The sequence below is a fragment of the Coregonus lavaretus genome, assembly GCF_964263955.1.
Source record: "Coregonus lavaretus genome assembly, chromosome: 9".
Lineage (NCBI taxonomy): Eukaryota > Metazoa > Chordata > Actinopteri > Salmoniformes > Salmonidae > Coregonus > Coregonus lavaretus.
In genome coordinates this window covers 12,053,853-12,074,104 of record NC_139996.1, presented here as the reverse complement: position 1 = coordinate 12,074,104, position 20,252 = coordinate 12,053,853, and the positions used below count along the sequence as shown (strand labels likewise).

Below are 20,252 nucleotides of genomic sequence, written 5' to 3'. Positions count from 1 at the left end.
TATACCACACCCCCTCGGGCATTATTGCTTAAGTACACCATTTGAGAACTGTATCCAAATCCTGAAGATGTATTTTGTGGTTATGAAAGGGATGTTGACCTACACTACAGTACCATCTAGTGTTGATTTGATGCAGCTCATGCACTTACCGGAGACTGTATATTTTATTTTGGCAAAATTAATAATTGGCATCTAATTGGGTAAAAAATGCAATGACAAAATGTGTGTCCCTTCCCAAGCCACTCATTGCATAGCAATCTAATCTAGTGGGACAGTCCTGTGTGCAGAGAAATATTTATGTTTTTCAACAATGAGTTGCCTGACAAAATAAGATGCCATTTAATAACTATTGGATGCAGTGTTGATGCATCAAAAGAACCACATAGGATTTTCTCGTTTTACATTGAAATTATACAATCTGCATAGCCGCAAGTAGCCCAACCGGCCGGCTGATGGCGCTATTATTGCAGATGACAAGCGCCGTAAAAGGAATAATAGCGACATCTGGCGGCCTATTGGGCTAAGCAGAAAGTTCTTGTTACATAGTTGTTGACACGTTTCCAGCACAGCGCTTGAATGTTGACTGGCAGGCACGTGGGTGGTTAGTGGTTGCTTCAAAGTTACACCCTATAATGGCCAGAATGGGAACGTTTGCAAAACATCCATCTAAAACGGAAAGTATCAACGTTATCAGATGTATTTTAGTATGTAGTGTCATACGTTGTTGATCGTCGAATGTGGAGTATAAGCAGCCGGAAGTGTTGTATTCTTATTGAATGACTGGTGATTCATCCATTCAAGGTTGGGAACGCATTTTTTATGGGCGGAAACCCACTGTACGCTTGACGTTGCATTCACCAAACAAAATACCATCCAAAATGTGACGTTGTTCCATTGCTCAAGTACTGTACGCAAGCATTTGGCATAATCTGCTACGCACTTTAGTAGCTGTCAATCAAAGGACATTTAAATGGCTATACTGTACAGCGCTGTATATCGGTTCTCAAAAATATACGAAGAGTAACATTGTTGCTATGTACTTTGTAACAAACCGCGCTTGAGTCGACTCTGCTTTGCAACTGCATTGTTATTTGGACCCGAATCTTTTTCCCCGTGACGTTTTTGGAACACATTTGAAATGAGCGAGGAGGAAGACTTTTTGCAGAAAATAAGGCTGGGGTTTGAAGAACTCTGTCGAGCTTTGAATATGGACGAGAAGGCGAGCAACGAAGCATGGAGGAGCTACAAAAGCATAAGCACAAATTACACATTAGAGGTAGGTCTAAATATGTCTGTTGTATTGTATATTGTACAGTAAGTTATAATTTTTCCTATTTTGGCAACCGGTTTACCTGTAGTTCACGTGCAGAATAGTGTGAGTCCTTCCACCTTATATGACCCACATGTTAAGTCGTGACATTTTCTATTTAAAGATGCAGCTTCTAATATTTTTGTAAATTTGCATAAATATATCATAAAACGGCATTATTGGTAATATCTTTCTATGGAAAGGGGAGGAGTTTGCCGGTGTTTGTCAGGTTGGGAGGCGGACCAATCTCAGGGTCTAGAATAGGACTAGGTTAGGACTAGGTTGCTTACTCATAATACTGAATATGATCAAACTTTTAACATTATTCTGTTTTTAGCCTATTATGTTGTTGAAATGTTCAATAATATATTGTTATAATATAGTCTGCAACCTCTAAATTCAAATGATAGTGTGCATTTTACATTGGCCTAATTTACAAATGTCCGTAGGGATATGCAGTGGTGTGCCTATTTCATGTTTCAACGTTTTATTGTCACATGCACAGGAAACAGCAGGTGTACAGTACAGTGAAATGCTTTACTTGCGAACTCTTTCTCTACAATGCAGAATAAAGGTAATAGTATAGATCAGATGAAAAACACGTGTAATACGAGATAAGAAAAACACGAGAATGCAGTTATATACAGGTCAGTGCCAGTACCATTAATACAATGTGCAGGGGTACTGGAGTGATTGAGGTAGGTATGAACATGTAAACAGGGATAAAAGTGACTAGTAGTAGCAGGATAAATACCAATGGTAATAATGATAATCATAATAATAGAACAGGGGTAGAAAGTGGCTGGTAGCAGGATAATTACTAATGGTTATAATCACAATAATCAATGTAGCAGCAGCGAATGGTAATAGTAATCATTATAATCACTATGTATATATACTTGTGTACGGCTTAATGGTTTATTTTGGTTGTGGTTTGGAAGAAGCATAAGGTAACATGAAATATGAAGAAAAGACCCCTTGAGGGGAGAATTTCCAACATGGCAACTCTAGTCCCTGGCCCCATCAGCTCTTACTGTTACTAGTGTGAGAGAACCGTGTGACAGAACAATAATTGAAACTCTCTCACCTTCTCTCTCACTCCCACGCACACACACACACACACAGGGAAGGGACCTACACTGGCTGGCTTGTGCCATCTATGTGGCCTGTAGGACAGCAGTACCAACGGTGGGTAAGGGCACTGCAGAGGGAAACTATATCTCCCTGACCCGAATCCTCCGCTGTTCAGAACAAAGGTACGTACACCCATACACTTATCTAAATGGTCCGGTTTGCCAAACACGGATTAAGCCAAATCCTGGACTAGACAGCGTGTTCAATGGAGATGACACAATAAACGTGCCTCTTAATCCAGGACTAGGCTTATTCTGTGTCCAGGAAACTGGCACGAAATGTGTCCCACATCATACATTACATAATTTACTGTAGGATCCAAATCCTCACCCAAATTCTTAATTGACTTTCGTACATGTCTGTATGGTATCTTGGCCAGATCTTAGATTCTTGTTCCAGCCTGGTTCTTTGTGCAATAAATTATGTATTAATGTTTAATAATGCTGAACAAGTGACCACACATCAACTAATCATATCCATTAATTGTAATATATAATTAAAGCACAGTAGAATACAGTACTAATGGTATTACTCAAACAGTTGTCCTGTTCTCTGATTCCAGCCTCATTGAGTTCTTCAACAAGATAAAGAAATGGCAGGACATGGCCAGTCTTCCTCAGGACTTCCGCCAGAGCACGGCGAAGCTGGAGAGAAATTTCACAGTTTCCGCCGTCATCTTCAAGAAATACGTCCCCATCTTCAAAGCCATCTTTAAGGCAACCTCTGATGAGCCGCCCAGAGTCCACAGGAGCCGCAAACAGAGGTGAGTTAGTTGTTGATACTGTAGATAACTATGAACTTCTAATGCTTTACTATTTTATACTGTAGTTTGGCCACTCTTAAACAAAGCCAAGGGGTTTCTTTCCTGGTGCCAGCGTGATCGCGGAATATATCTGATCAACGTGGTCAGTCTGTTTGACCAGGCTTAAGCTTTCTGATTGAATTTATGTATGAACTTATTCTGATTTAGACGCCATCCCTGCACCATCGCTGAAGTCTTCAACTTCTGCTGGATTCTGTTTGTCCACGCTAAAGGTGAGTACTTCTGTTTTTGTTCATTGTAAAATACAGGAAAAGAGGGGAGGACAAAGGGAAAGGGCTCAGTAGGGTACTTTGAAGGAGAAAAGGCTGGTTTGATTGTATTTGAAGTGGTCGCTGCTTGGTTACACACAAAGTCAGTGACAAGGGCTAGGTATTCTACACTGGGCATGCCAAGGCCTGCACTGACGTGTTGACATCAGCAGGAGACAAGCAGCCAAGGCAAGTACTGTAGATGTGTCCTTTTTATATCTTCTTAATCATTAATAATAACACACGCACAGTCAGATCCATCAGTGTGTATCCGTTATCTTGGCAACCTATTGCATTGGGGCAGGTCAGGACTTGCCTGTGTCACGGCCTGGATTTAGTGTTTATAATAGTTGGCAATACCACAGAGCAGCCTATTTAGCTTGGAACCCAATGATTGCTACTTTCAGATAGATACATTTGCGGTGGCATTTTGGATACGCAAATCGCAGTGAGCAAAGTCAATGTTTGAGGCTACCAGCACTACTCTTCAGTCAATACGAGACCTCTATCCTTCAGATGAATTCCATTCAACAAGCTTTATTGGAATGACCAGATCGGTTAGGGGGATTCCATTGTCTGTTGTGTCAAAGCGTAGTTGGGTCTTTAGAAAAGCGCTATAAAATCCTATGTATGATTATTTCCATCTCCTACATTTCTCTGACATGTCTCTTCTCTCTCTCTCCCTCTGCCAGGAAACTTCCCTTTAATCAGTGATGACCTGGTGAACTCGTACCATCTGCTGCTGTGTGCTCTGGACCTGGTCTTCTCCAATGCCCTGCTCTGTAACACCAGGAAGGAGCTGCTCAACCCCAACTTCAAAGGTGCACTCCCGGCCCACCCCTATATCCCCTTCGTAGGCCTACATCCCCTTCGTAGGCCTACATCCCCTTCGTAGGCCTATATCCCCTTCGTAGGCCTACATCCCCTTCGTAGGCCTATATCCCCTTCGTAGGCCTATATCCCCTTCGTAGGCCTACACCCCCTTCGTAGGCCTACATCCCCTTCGTAGGCCTACATCCCCTTCGTAGGCCTACATCCCCTTCGTAGGCCTACATCCCCTTCGTAGGCTTACATCCCCTTCGTAGGCTTACATCCCCTTCGTAGGCCTATATCCCCTTCGTAAGCCTATATCCCCTTCGTAGGCCTATATCCCCTTCGTAGGCCTACATCCCCTTCGTAGGCCTACATCCCCTTCGTAGGCCTATATCCCCTTCGTAGGCCTACATCCCCTTCGTAGGCCTACATCCCTTTCGTAGGCCTATATCCCTTTCGTAGGCCTATATCCCTTCCCTGATGTCTATAGTCCCTCTCTAACCTCCTATCTCTCATATCTCCCCCTGCACCCCCTACGCCTATATTCCCTCCATATCTTCCTATAGATAACAGCATTGATAGTATCCAGCCAGTATCCATGCATGTGTACGTGTGTGCATGGAAGCATACGTGTGTGGTTACTCACATGATCAAATCACAAATCAATTGTATTTGTCACATGTTTGGTAAACAGCAGGTGGAATGCTTACTTCCCAACAATGCAGAGAGAAAAGAAAAAGAAATAGTAGAAAAGAAAAAAAGACACTAGGAATAATGAGTAACAACTTGGCTATATACATGGGTACCAGTACCGAGTCCATGTGCAGGGCTACGAGGTAATTGAGGTAGATATGTACATATAGGTAGGGATAAAGTGACTAGGAAACGAGATAGATAATAAACAGTAACAACAGCGTATGTGATGAGTCAAAAGAGATTAGTGCAAAACAGGATCAATGCAGATCTTCCGGGTAGCTATTGGTTAACTATTTAACTAACTATTTAGCAGTCTTATAGCTTGGGGGTAGAAGCTGTTCAGGGTCCTATTGTTTTCAGACTTGGTGCATCGGTACCGCTTGCCGTGCGGTAGCAGAGAGAACAGTCTATGACTTGGGTGGCTGGAGTCTTTAACTATTTCTAGGGCCTTCCTCTGACACCGCCTGGTGTAGAGGTCCTGGATGGCAGGGACCTCGGCCCCAGTGATTTACTGGGCCGTATGCACTACCCTCCGTATGTTAAATCTGTATGGTACTTTTGTGTATAGAAATATGCATAGTTACTGAAATACCTTATCACACATCTAATGCAGGAAGCTGCTTTGTCTCATCTGATCCACAGGACTTCCTGAGGACTTTAGCAGTAAGGACTACAAGCCCACTGCAGGGCCTTACTGCTTCATAGAGCAGCTGTGTGAACTGCATGATGGCCTGGTGCTAGAGGCCAAGGGGGTGAAGGAACACTTCTGGAAAGCCTTCATCAGTAGGCTCTTTCATAAGAAGGTTAGGCAAACACACACACATGAAAGTGCACACACACATGCACACACATACACATGCACGCAAACACACGCACAGGCACATACACATACACACACACACACCTCAGTACTACTTGTATGTTTTGCCTCATGTTGGATATTCTGTGTCCTCAACAGATTCTCAAAGGGAAAGAAGAGAGCTTGACTGGCTTCTTAGATCCTATGAATTTTGGAGACAGTTTGTAAGTTTCAATCCTATAAGACTATATTGATAGTCTTTTGAGTGACATTACTGATATATTTGTGTATACGTTTGTTTGTGTAGTGCGTCCATGGGCCGTGTGTATGAGGAGCATGTTCTGGCCACTGGAGGTCTGGATGAGAGGATCTTCCTGGGAGAGGGGGCCAATGAAGACATCGGCACCCCAGGCCCCTGTCTGTGTGAGGGAGTGGAGAACCAGGACGCCTCAGCATACAGACTCTACAGCAGTCTGACTGTAAGACTCACACACACACACACACACACACACACATACGTTACTTGTGTCTTTGAGTCTGAATCCAATCATATGGGGCTCCCGAGTGGCGCAGCGGTCTAAGGCACTGCATCTCAGTGCTTGAGGCGTCACTATAGACCCCCTGGTTCGATTCCAGGCTGTATCACAACCGGCCGTGATTGGGAGTCCCATAGGGCAGCGCACAATTGGCCCAGCGTCGTCCGGGTTTGGCTGGTGTAGGCTGTCATTGTAAATAAGAATTTGTTCTTAACTGACTTGCCTAGTTAAATAAAGGTTAAAAAAATAGATTAAAATGTACAGTAATCCCTGTGTTATGTCTCCTGTGTGTGTCCTGTAGGCCTCAGTCCTAAAGGTGTCCACTCCCCTGACGGGTCGTAATTATGTCCAGGACAACAGTCTGGGTACGCCGGTCTCTACTGCCATGCAGAGTGTTGGTCGACTACACAGCCTGCTCACTGGACTCAAACGCGGCCCCAGTGGAAGACTCACAGACTTACTGAGGTATTGCACGCCATACATATAATACATATACAAAGTGGCTACAGATACGGAGTTTCTCTATCCCAATTTGCAAAAATTACAGATATTTCTGCGCATGTGCAGGTTTTCTTTTTTACTTAGCCGAGTGCCCACTCCGCTGCCAGCATAGCTGCTGTGCTGAGTGCTCCGCTGCCGCTCCCCCCTCCTTCATCGCCTTTGTCTGGTCGCTGGTGTAGCCTACAAACTTCATGTTGTACACAAAATTGTTCTAACTATTGCGTTCCCTGTCTCTGTAAGCAAAAGCGCCATTTCATGTTCTTTTTTCAGGAGGGGAGTAGGCTACATGCAGCTATTTACATGTTTTACACAAAATACATTATCGACATGTTCGTACAAACTTTGTTGTCAGTATTACAAACATAAGCACGACACAAACAGTCATTCTGGCGATTTCATGTTCTTGTTAGCTGCTGAGGTACATGCAGCTACACTACCGGTCAAAAGTATTAGAACACCTACTCATTCAAGGGTTTTTCTTTATTTGTACTATTTTCTACATTGTAGAATAATAGTGAAGACATCAAAACTATGAAATAACACATATGGAATCATGTAGTAACCAAAAAAGTGTTAAACAAATCAAAATGTATTTTATATTTAAGATTCTTCAAATAGACACCCTTTGCCTTGATGACAGTCCTCAGCAGTCCAATCCCTGTACCTTTTGCAGGCCATCCTCCAAAAGTCTTCGCCTCACTGTGCGTGCAGATGCACTCACACCTGCCTGCTGCCATTCCTGAGCAAGCTCTGCACTGGTGGTGCCCCGATCCCGCAGCTGAATCAACTTTAGGAGACGGTCCTGGCGCTTGCTGGACTTTCTTGGGCGTCCTGACGCCTTCTTCACAACAATTGAACCTCTCTCCTTGAAGTTCTTGATTATCTGATAAATGGTTGATTTAGGTGCGATCTTACTAGCAGCAATATGCTTGCCTGTGAAGCCCTTTTTGTGCAAAGCAATGATGACAGCACGTGTTTCCTTGCAGGTAACCATGGTTAACAGAGGAAGAACAATGATTTCAAGCACCACCCTCCTTTTAAAGCTTTGAGTCTGTTATTCTAACTCAATCAGCATGACAGAGTGATCTCCAGCCTTGTCCTCGTCAACACTCACCTGTGTTAACGAGAGAATCACTGACATGATGTCAGCTGGTCCTTTTGGAGCAGGGCTGAAATGCAGTGGAAATGTTTTTTTGGGATTAAGTTCATTTTCATGGCAAAGAGGGACTTTGCAATTAATTGCAATTCATCTGATCACTCTTCATGACATTCTGGAGTATATGCAAATTGCCATCATCAAAACTGAGGCAGCAGACTTTGTGAAAATTAGAATTTGTCATTCTCAAAACTTTTGACCAGGACTGTATATCAGCATATATGGCCTGTGGCATAACAATGCGATGCGAAATGAACTCGCCCGTCTTTACCAGTCCAGAAACATGCTCGGCTGCTTAGAATGTTCGGCTGCCCAGAGGTGGAGCGCAGCAAGACACAGACATGCAGTCTAAACAACGATTGAATGTTCTTTTTTCATCATCATTGCAAACACTGGCTAAGCTGCGCCGGAGGCAGACAGGCAGTCAAGTAGTGTTCTTTTTTCAGGAACTACGATGTGGCAGCAACTACAAAGATTAGCCTACATTATCACACAAAACACTGATTGTTTTTGCTACAGAGTGTCGGGGACTGTGTCCTGCTTCTTTAACTCCAATATCCGGTACAACAGACAGACGGAGAAGGTTGTAGCCTTCATAACATACATGTTTTGGAATGTTCGTTAAAATCGCCGCAGGCTGTTTCAGCTGCTTAGAAATATGAGGCAGAGACATAGGCTACATCATCATGGTTCAGAAGAAGCTGAGTAAAGAGCGAAACGAGAAGGGAGGGGGGAGTGTGAGCAGCAGCTACTTTATAAAAACCAATGTGTGTGGGGCCTCCCGAGTGGCATAGCGGTCTAAGGCACTGCATCGCACTACAGACCCTAGTTCGATCCCGGGCTGTATCACAACCGGCCGTGATCGGGAGTCCCATAGGGCGGCGCACAATTGGCCCAGAGTCGTCCGGGTTAGGGGAGGGTTTGGCCGGGGGGGCTTTACTTGCGATCTAGCGACGCGTTGTGGCGGGCCGGGGGCTTGCAGATGGACCTCGTTGTCAGTTGAATGGTGTTTCCTCTGACACGTTGGTGCGGCTGGCTTCCGGGTTAAGCGTGTGCGTGTTAAGAAGCGCGGTTTGGCGGGTCATGTTTCGGAGGACGCATGACTCGACTTTCGCATCCCGAAACTTGGGAGGAAAAGGGGGTAAAATACAAAAAAAATCTGATAATAAAAAATACAAAATGTGTGCGTACAATAACACATGTGCAGAACATCATCCGGATCCATAGCTTTGAGAAAGAGGTTTCTGGAGGGACGGGCAGGCGTGGGCGATAACTCTATACTAGCCACGGCCTAAAGTGGATTCTATGCTACACACAACCAAACACAGAATGTGTTATCCAGCCCCTGTTATTGAATATTTTATATCTTCCATAGGCCTTACCTTTTTAAATACCTATACATTCTTATATTGTTACCTTTGAAGTGTGCAATTGTCCATTTTCATTTCAGGTTGTAGGGATATGAGTATGACCGATGAAGGGGGTTTATAACAGTGACAGTAGCTTTTGTATGGTTGTGTTTTGGTGTGTGAGTATGAGTCTGGAGGGTGTTGTTACAGTAATTATCTGTGTTGATCTGTTTCGGGGTATTAGTAGTGGTGATGTAACAGCAGTGGTGATGTAACAGCAGTGGTGTTGTAACAGTATCTGCATCTGTGTTGTCTTGTGTCAGGGCGTGTGCCAGAGACCCCAGTGAGGCCATCTCCACTAGGCTGAAGGACATGTGTCAGCTCTTCTGCCAGCACTATGAGGGCAACGGGGAAGAGAACGCAGGACTGGGGAAATACGTTGCAGTGTACTTCCGCCTGGCGGAGACGCTCTACTATAAAACCCTGGAGGCCGTCATTGACCAGGAGAAGAATAGACTGGGCAATGTGGATCTCTCTGTGAGTCTCACCTGCCCTGCTAGCTTAGCTCAGTTTGCTGTAACTAACTAGAAATTTCACACAAGTTTCTCATTGATGTCAAAGCATGATTTATGGAAAGGTCCAAGTTACGCTCTTGTATTTTCAGTTCACAGATATGTTTAAATTGAGCCATATGTTGAGATATTGCATGTTATGACACATTTGACACTGTTGTCCCTGCCAGTCTTGCTTGTAAAATATGAACAATCAACCCTGTGTTCTGGTGCGTGTCCTTAGGGTATTCTGGAGCAGGATGTGTTCCAGCGCTCTCTGCTGGCCTGCTGTCTGGAGATTATCATCTTTTCCTACCGACCCCCAGGGGACTTCCCACGAGTCATACACATCTTCCAGCTCCCCGCATACCACTTCTACAAGGTACATACTTGTACTTATACCTGTATTATGTATTTGTACCGTGTTGTGTGTTGACTGTCCTAGTCACAAGTGTGTGTTATGAGTGTGTGACTGGACTGTATGTAACTCTCTCCCCTCTCTCCTGTCTGAGTGCTTCCATGTGTTTATGCATATATGTGTGCATGTATATCATATACGTATCTGTGTAATGCATCTCAGGTGATCGAGGTGCTGGTGCGGGTGGAGCAGGGCCTGTTCAGGGAGGTGGTGAAGCATCTGAACCAGGTGGAGGAGCAGGTTCTGGAGAGCCTGGCCTGGATGGGGGGATCCCCTCTGTGGGACAGCGTCAGGGGGGCCAAGAACCAACCACCCTCCTGCCAGGAGGTAGGACATCCACAGCACCCCTCCCAATCCCCACCCAACCCCTACTCATCACATATACAGATAGGAAAATGGTGCCAAGTCTCACTTCTCACCCACATGCTGAATCATGTGAACCCAAAGGAATACTGAATTCAATGTCTTGAAAAAGATGGACTGGACTGAAATGAGTACAAAATAATCATTTTTCCCATTAATGTTCAGGTGATGCCACCCCAGCACCTGGAGGACGGGGATGGAGGCAGTAGTGCTGGCAGCGCCCCTCTCACCCCAAACAACCATGGCACTGACCTGAGCGCCAACAGTGGTGGGAAAGGTTAGTCAGTTAGCTTTTTATTCAGTCAGTTTGTCATTTAGCTCATCAGCCGTCAGGCAGTCAATTTGTCAGTCAGTTGGTTACTCAGTCAAGTTAACCATGTCACCAACCTTTCCTCTCCCCCCCAGGTGTGTCCCCCTCCCCCACCACCCTGTTGGACCGCTACAGCTGCTCCGCCACAGGCTCGGCCAGGAGACGGCTGTTTGTGGATGCGTCCTCCGACACCCCCTCTGACCCCTCCCCCTCAACCACTACTACTACCACCCTCAGGACCTCCCAGGCCATCGTCACCACCACCATCCCTGCTGGACAGACCGTGGTCACCATGGCAACGGCCACAGTTACCGCTAACAACGGACAGACGGTCACCATACCTGTGCAAGGTGACATTTGCAGATGAATTACTGTACAGTTTGTCATTATGTTGTTTTGTACACCTTATGCCCAAACTGCCAATGACTCCTATATGCATTGTATAGTGGGGTTTCTGACTCCAATGCAGTATGCAGGTTGCTACACTATGATGAATCATATACAATTATTACATATTATTAATGAGCAATATCATGCCCTCTGACCTATTTAGGAATAGCCAATGAGAACGGAGGCATCACCTTCATCCCTGTCCAGGTCAGTGTGACGGGACAAGGCACGTCCACGCTCCAGCCCCTGTCTGCCCAGTCCCTGACTGGCACTTTGACCAGCCAACCACAGATCACCACCACCCTGAACAGTCCCACTCCCCAGAGCAGCCACGCCGCCGGCAAGCCAATCAAGAAGCCGGCAGCACAGGGCCCGTCCAATAACAGGCCTCAGAAAAAGAGTTCCCTCTCGCTGTTCTTCCGCAAGGTAAAGGAACACAAACACCATCTTCATCTGGCACAGAATTTAAAGGGATAGTTCAGGCATGTTACAAATCTAACTCATCTTTTGGATATGGAAGAAATTGTTTAGATGCATCCTAGTATTCTGTTTCTGCCCTAGCTTTAAGAACCCCACAACTGCAGTGCATCATACTGTAAATGATAGATTTTTGCTTGAGTTTAAAGACTTAAAGCTGCTGTGCTGTGCCAACAGGTGTACCACCTGGCCAGTGTGCGTCTCAGAGACCTGTGTGCCAAGCTGGACATCTCTAGTGAGCTGCGGAGGAAGATCTGGACGTGTTTTGAGTACTCTCTGGTACACTGCACAGAGCTCATGATGGACCGACACCTAGACCAGCTCCTCATGTGTGCTGTGTACTTCATGACCAAGGTATGTTAGAGTGTGTGTGTGGGATGTTTGTGTGGGGTGGCGGTGGTATGGGTGTGCGTGTGCGTAAAGTACTGTAGCATGCAGTGTGTATCATGCTGTGTGTGTGTCCTCTTCCTAAAGACTTGTATGTGTGTTTCCTACCGTTGTTAAGGTGACCAAAGAGGACAAGTCCTTCCAGAACATCATGAAGTGTTACCGCTCTCAGCCCCAGGCCAGCAGCAGTGTGAGTACTGTAGTAGGGCCTTATGGCTATGGTCAGGAGATTTTCCTGACCTGACCAGTAATAACTCCAGGCCCTAGTTTGAGCCTATTGTACTGTGGCAGCGTCACTGTTTTTCCCTTATGGACACTGGAGTATGTTCAGTTGGAAGGAATAATGGCGATGCTGTCATTGGACCACCGGTTGTCTGATTTTGTTTACCAGGTCTACAGGAGTGTGTTGATCTCTGGGAGGAAGAGACGTCACTCAGGAAGCAGTGAGGGAAATGGACAGAGCTCTCCTACAGACACCAGCCATGAGGGTAGGAACACACACACACACACACACACACACACACACACACACACACACACACACACACACACACACACACAAACACACAATATTTTCCATCTCCCTTTCTCTCTACCCCCCTTAGGAAGTGGAGACAGCAGCCCCGTACCCATGCGTTCCACCAACACCCTACCCGCCCCTCAGCCTGGCAGCACCCCACCCACCCCCACCCTGGCCCCCTTCCTCTCCCCGTCCTCATCCCTCCCTCCCTACCAGCAGCAGGATGATGAAGGGGGAGTGGTAGGGGGGGAGGAGGAGGAGGAGGAGCGAGGAGACCTCATCAACTTCTACAACCGGGTCTACATCAAACAGATGCGCCACTATGCCCTACGCTACTCGCCCAGCTCACCCTCTGCAGGGGTGAGAGAGAGAGAGGGAGGGAGGGAGGGAGGAAATCTGAGTAATGAGAGATAAAATAAAGGGAGAGATGGAAAAGGAGGAGGAGAAAGTTGTTTTTCAAACTTGCCTCTATTCTGCAAACCTTTCACTCTTTTGTTTTGGAAGCTAACTCTGCTGCGTGTTTATCCTTGACAGCTGGAGTCTCCTCCCCTGTGCCCGTACCCCTCCCTGAGGAACAGCTCCCCTCGCAGGGTCCTCCTGTCCCACAACCACTCCATCTACATCTCCCCCCATAAGGCTAGTGGCAGCCCCCCCACCGCTACCGCACCGGACAAGATATTCTACTACATCTGCAGCAGCCCAGCCAACGTGAGTCACAAGTACACACACATCATACATTACTCATGCACACAATGTACACTGGTTCACACTGGTTCAGCACAGTATTTTTCAAACCCTGACAGTGACTAATTGATTAGGTGAATCAGTTGTGTTAATGCTGGGGTAGAACAAAGGCCTACACACCCTATAGTGGAGCTTCAGGACCAGGTTTTGATGACGTCTCGTACTAGTGTCCTTAATCTAAAAACCCTAACCGTGTTTAGAACCTTACCTGACCTGTGATGATAATGATGATGAACCCTCCCTGACCTGTGTCTATGACCTTTATCTCTTAATGTGCAGCGCCTGGCGGAGATCAACAGTATGATCCGCACCGGAGAGACGCCCACCAAGAAGCGCAGCATGCAGCTGGAGGAGGAGCCATCCCCCAAGAGGGTGTGTCCGGACAACCAGACAGCCCTCTTCCGCAGGCTACAAGACGTGGCAAACGACCGTAGCTCCTCCCACTAAGGTTGAACACACCCCCTTCAGAACACACCACTGGCTGAAGCCGCTAGTCACCATACTAGACTGCCATGTTAGAAACAAATAAACTGACAATATCATCAATATCAAAATTGATGAGGATACATTTGTTTTTAAGTCCCTTAACACCATATATTTCTATATACACTGAGTGCACAAAACATTAGGAACATCTTCCTAATGTTGAGTTGCACCCCCCTATTTTGCCCTCAAAACAGTCTCAATTCGTCGGGCATGGACTCTACAAGGTGTTCGAAAGCGTTCCACAGGGATGCTGGCCCATGTTGACTCCAATGCTTCCCACAGTTGTGTCAAGTTGGCTGGATGTCCTTTGGGTGGTGGACCATTCTTGATACACACAGCTGTTGAGCGTGAAAATCCCGGCAGCGTTGCAGTTGTTGACACACTCAAACTGGTGCGCCTGGCACCTACTACCATACCCCGTTCAAAGGCACTTAAATATTTTGTCTTGCCCATTTACCCTCTGAATGGCACACATACACAATCCACATATCAATTGTCTCAATGCTTAAAAATCCTTCTTTAACCTGTCTCCTCCCCTTCATCTATACTGATTTGAAGTGGATTTAACAAGTAACATCAATAACGGATCATAGCTTTCACCTGGTCAGTCTATGTCATGGAAAGAGCAGGTGTTCATAATGTTTTGTACATTCAGTGTATGTCCAGTGTGAAAGGAATTTATTTTGTCTAGAATATACAGCAATTACACAATGGACTGTCAGCGTTGTGGAGCTTTGCAAGTTTGCATATATGGTGGAGTATAATTCCAAATCACATGGATTTTGAAGTGTATTCTATCAATGTTACTAACTTGCTCATGCCCACAATTTAGCTGTTCAATATACTATGAATGAATGCCTTTCAGTGTTTTCTGGAGAAAAAATCCATCATTACACACATATTCAGTATGTATTTAGGATTTTATATCTCAGAAGTTTACATGATGAATTTTTCAGTGAGTTGCGTCAGAAGAGAAGAAAGCACTTAACAATGACCATGTTCTTAATACTTTGTACACGGTTTGGCCTTGAGTAAATGCACGCGTTTCAAGTAAGTACTTTTAAAGCTTTTGTAACACCGGAGAAGATGACATGGTGTCGTCAACTCTGCCGGGTTTCTTTTCCAAAGTCAGAAAAACATAATTGACCTTAATTTTATGTTCTTATTTTGTGTGTATTGGTTGTGTTAAATCTATAAGATATTTATGCTATTTTTCTAACTTTAGATATGTTAGCAAGAAACGGTAACTTTTGCTGTTCGCGATGATGATACTTAGACAACAATATTTATTTTCTGTCTCATTTAGCTTCCATTAATTATAAGGTAATCCTTTTAGTATCCAATCCATGTTATAATTGTGGTGTTAGTCACAATGGCATGTTATCGTTTTGTTGGTCGGCAACTTAAAATTCATGGTAAATGTCTTTGTCTGAACATAGTTGTAAAATAAAAAAATAAAGCATATTATTTTATCGTAGGCAGTGTGATTAGTGCCTTTATCTGTTTCTGAACCAATTCATTTAAGCTATGTCTTTGTTTCCATGCACGTCTTTGTTTAACTTGTCTTGCCTTTAAAAATAACCATCCTTTGGAAATAAAAATATCTACTTAGGAACCATACAAAAGTGTCCTTAATTCATCACAATATTTTATATTTGTGATCGTCAATAAGCTGTATGTTCACCACTAGATGGTGCTGTATGTATATCCAGTAGTAAAATACTACGGTGAGGAGAACTGCGGTCTTTACAAAGTACAGCATCACTATGTCAACACCATAGTTCAGTGGCCAATGCCAAATGAGCCATTCAAGTAATCTGTATTGTGTGTAATTGTAGACTTCTATAATGTGTGAGGAGTATACAGGAGGACAGGGATTGTGCTTTATGTGAATGTCTTTGTTGTACATATGTCAATGTTGTTCCTCCTCTTGTGTTGCTAGTGCTTTTGTCTGGGAATACCATGAGCCAATAGTCTATCAGATCATAATAATACGCATTTTCTCTACATAACATCTGATTTGTAAAAGGGACAGTCCAACCACAGCTGGAGGAGATAGCCAGTGCTGAAACAGCTTTCAGCTGGACTCTGACCAGGTCATAAGCAGCAGGTAGCCTAGCGATTTAAGAGCGTTGGGTCAGTAACCGAAAGGTTGCTGGTTCGAATCCCCGAGCTGACTAGGTGAACAATTGGTCGATGTGCCCTTGAGCAAGGCACTTTACCCTAATTGCTCCTGTAAGTCGCTCTGGATAATAGCGTCTGCTAAATGACTAAAATGTAAATAAGCAATGTGCCATGATCCCATCTTTTAACTTCAATGGTACAGCACGCAAACAACCCGTTCCTGCTCTTGAACTGAAATATGTCAAGGTTACAATAACCACAACAGTGAGCTAATAATATCAACATAATGATAGCCAACTGTCTGAAGATTTGTTGTAATAATATAATTGAACTAGAGAACTTTATAGATGTATGCCTGCAATAGGATTCCAAATGGAACAACAGGGACAGTGGTTTGTTATGTTGTGGCTTTGACAAAGCTCTGTCCACAGCAAAGATACGGTTGAAGTCGGAAGTTTACATACACCTTAGCCAAATACATTTAAACTCAGTTTTCACAATTCCTGACATTTAATCCTAGTAAAAATTCCCTGTCTTAGGTCAGTTAGGATAACCACTTTATTTTAAGAATGTGAAATGTCAGAATAATAGTAGAGAGTGATTTATTTCAGCTTTTATTTCTTTCATCACATTCCCAGTGAGGTCAGAAGTTTACATACACTCAATTAGTATTTGTTAGCATTGCCTTTAAATTGTTTAACTTGGGTCAAACGTTTCGGGTAGCCTTCCACAAGCTTCCCACAATAAGTTGGGTGAATTTTGGCCCATTCCTCCTGACAGAGCTGGTGTAACTGAGTCAGGTTTTTAGGCCTCCTTGCTTGCACACACTTTTTCAGTTCTGCCCACACATTTTCTATAGGATTGAGGTCAGGGCTTTGTGATGGCCACTCCAATACCTTGACTTTGTTGTCCTTAAGCCGGGCGGCAGGTAGCTTAGTGGGTAAGAGCGTTGTGCCAGTAACCGAAAGGTCGCTGGTTCTAATCCCCGAGCCGACCAGGTGAAAAATCTGTCGATGTGCCCTTGAGCAAGGCACTTAACCCTAAAATTGCTCCTGTAAGTCGCTCTGGATAAGAGCGTCTGCTAAATGACCAATTTATTTATTATTTATAAGCCATTTTGCCACAACTTTGGAAGTATGCTTGGGGTCATTGTCCATTTGGAAGACCCATTTGTGACCAAGCTTTAACTTCCTGACTGATGTCTTGAGATGTTGCTTCAATACATCCACATAATTGTCCTTCCTCATGATGCCATCTATTTTGTGAAGTGCACCAGTCCCTCCTGCAGCAAAGCACCCCCACAGCATGATGCTGCCACCCCCGTGCTTCACAGTTGGGATGGTGTTCTTCGGCTTGCAAGCTTTCCCCTTTTTCCTCCAAACATAACGATGGTCGTTATGGCCAAAGAGTTCTATTTTTGTTTCATCAGACCAGAGGATCTTTGTCCCATGTGCAGTTGCAAACTGCAGTCTGGCTTTTTTATGGCGGTTTTGGAGCAGTAGCTTGTGGCCTTTCAGGTTATTGCGATATAGTACTAGTTTTACTGTGGATATAGATACTTTTGTACCTGTTTCCTCCAGCATCTTCACAAGGTCCTTTGCTGTTGTTCTGAGCATTGATTTGCACTTTTCGCACCAAAGTACATTCATCTCTAGGAGACAGAACGCGTCTCCTTCCTGAGCGGTATGACGGCTGCCTTGACCCATGGTGTTTATACTTGCGTACTATTGTTTGTACAGATGAACGTGGTACCTTCAGGCGTTTGGAAATTGCTCACAAGGATGAACCAGACTTGTGGAGGTCTACAATTTTTTTTCTGAGGTCTTGGCTGATTTCTTTTGATTTCCCCATGATCTCAAGCAAAGAGGCACTGAGTTCGAAGGTAGGCCTTGAAATACATCCACAGGTACACCTCCAATTGACTCAAATGATGTCAATTAGCCTATCAGAAGCTTCTAAAGCCATGACATAATTTTCTGGAAATTTCCAAGCTGTTTAAAGGCACAGTCAACTTAGTGTATGTAAACTTCTGACCCACTGGAATTGTGATACAGTGAATTATAAGTGAAATAATCTGTCCGTAAACAATTGTTGGAAAAATTACTTGTGTCATGCACAAAGTAGATGTCCTAACCGACTTGCCAAAACTATCGTTTGTTAACAAGAAATTTGTGGAGTGGTTGAAAAATGAGTTTTAATGACTCCAACCTAAGTGTATGTAAACTTCCGACTTCAACTGTATGTAAATAAGGTATTTCTGTTTTTTATTTGTAACAAATTTGCAAACATTTCTAAAAAACGGTTTTCGTTTTGTCATTATGGGGTATTGTGTGTAGGTTGATGAAGAAAAAAAATATTTTAATCCATTTTAGAATAAGCCTGTAACGTAACAAAATGTAGAAAAGGGGAGGGGCTCTGAATACTTTCTGAATGCACTGTCCAACTAGGAATACACTGTATATACTGTATATATTGATGCATCATATCTGTTCTTACATTTTTTACATTTAAGTCATTTAGCAGACCCTCTTATCCAGAGCGACTTACAAATTGGTGCATTCAACTTAGGACAACCACCCCTTTTTTTCCCTTTTTTTTAATGGGGGGGTAGGGGAGGGGGGGGGGGGGGGGGTAGAAGGATTACTGTTATACTATTCCAGGTATTCGTTAAAGAGGTAGTGTTTCAAGTGTCTCCGTAAGGTGGTCAGTGACTCCGCTGTCCTGGCGCCGTGGGGGAGCTTGTTCCACCATTGGGCGAATAGCGAATAGCTTTGACTGGGCTGAGCGGGAACTGTGCTTCCGTAGAGGTAGGGGGGCTAGCAGGCCTGAGGTGGATGAACGTCGTGCCCTCGTTTGGGTGTAGGGTCTGATCAGAGCCTGAAGGTAAGGAGGTGCCGTTCCCCTCACAGCTCCGTAGGCAAGCACCATGGTTTTGTAGTACATGCAAGCTTCAACTGGAAGCCAGTGGAGTGTGCGGAGGAGCGGCGTGACATGAGAGAACTTGGGAAGGTCGAACACCAGACGGGCTGCGGCGTTCTGGATAAGTTGTGTTCTTGTAGTGCTGAGTCACACACACACACACGTTGTTTTACTGTCCCTGTGGGGACCAAACAATTGATACACATTCAATATCCTAACCCCAAATCCCTAATCCTAACCCTAATTGTAACCCTAAACCTAACCCCTAAGCCTAAAATAGCCTTTTTCCTTGTAGGGACTATACTTGTAAGGACTTCTGGTCTCCACAAGGATAGTAAAACCAAAAAAACACACACAGATAAACACAAACAATGTCACATCAGTTACTCTCGATTATCATATCAGCCAGCTGCCCTGAGACATAATTTGTGAACAATGGTGTGCCAGCATGTGCCAGGCGCGCAGTGTGCCTTGCGCAGGGGACAGAATTCATAGTCATGTTCAGTATCAGTCAGAGCAGAGAGGGGTATAGCTGGCTGTGTGTGTGTATGTGTGTGTGTGACTGCACCCACTGCATGGTATCACAATCCAGTTGTTGTACAGTCAGTGGTTGTGTCCCAAATGGTACCCTTTTCCCTATATTAGTGCACTTAAAGCCCCATGGCCCCTGGGTGAAAGTAGTGCACTATATAGGGAATAGGGTGCCGTTTGGGACGCAGGCACAGTAACTCAGCTGGTCTGGACAGTGTCATTTTCTCATGATGTCAGCACAGAAAAGGCCAATGAAACAGAAATAGAATGAAAGGCCTTTAATAGCAATACTAAGTTGTTACAGCATCGTTGAACAGATATGATTTGATATTTAATGATAGTAAAAATGTGATGTTTCTGTACAATTACAGTGAATACCATGAATAGTGTTCTACGTACTATCTGTTCTCATTCATTTCTGCCCAGACAGACATGATGCTTATACAGTGCATTCGGAAAGTATTCAGACCCCTTCCCTTTTTCCACATTTTGTTACGTTACAGCCTTATTCTAAAATGGATTAAATAAAAAAATGTGACTCATCAATCTACACACAATACCCCACAATGACAAAGCGAAAACAGGTTTTTAGACATTTTTACAAATGTATTTACATAAGTATTCAGACCCTTTGCTATGAGACTCGAAATTGAGCTCAGCTGCATCCT

The 20,252-nt window shown here is 44.4% G+C and overlaps 1 protein-coding gene across 1 annotated transcript; it reads left to right on the top strand.

The window, feature by feature from the left end:
• Positions 1-871: 871 nt before the first annotated feature.
• rbl2 (retinoblastoma-like 2 (p130)) lies at positions 872-15,487 on the top strand. The gene is made up of 21 exons (XM_084169074.1): positions 872-1,276; positions 2,435-2,565; positions 3,006-3,206; positions 3,414-3,478; positions 4,207-4,335; positions 5,666-5,826; positions 5,982-6,046; positions 6,130-6,301; positions 6,660-6,823; positions 9,688-9,901; positions 10,160-10,297; positions 10,496-10,660; positions 10,862-10,973; positions 11,102-11,356; positions 11,560-11,822; positions 12,051-12,227; positions 12,379-12,450; positions 12,652-12,748; positions 12,866-13,140; positions 13,315-13,488; positions 13,804-15,487. The coding sequence occupies exons 1-21, from the start codon at positions 1,139-1,141 to the stop codon at positions 13,969-13,971; spliced, it is 3,336 nt and encodes a 1,111-aa protein (XP_084025200.1). The 5' UTR covers positions 872-1,138; the 3' UTR covers positions 13,972-15,487.
• The last annotated feature ends 4,765 nt before the right edge of the window (positions 15,488-20,252 follow it).

Coding starts and splice junctions, on each gene's coding strand:
- rbl2 (XM_084169074.1), top strand. CDS start 1,139: ATGAGCGAGGAGGAAGACTTTTTGCAGAAAATAAGGCTGGGGTTTGAA. Junction 6,824..9,687: donor AGACTCACAGACTTACTGAG/GTATTGCACGCC, acceptor GTCTTGTGTCAG/GGCGTGTGCCAGAGACCCCA. Junction 12,228..12,378: donor CTGTGTACTTCATGACCAAG/GTATGTTAGAGT, acceptor ACCGTTGTTAAG/GTGACCAAAGAGGACAAGTC.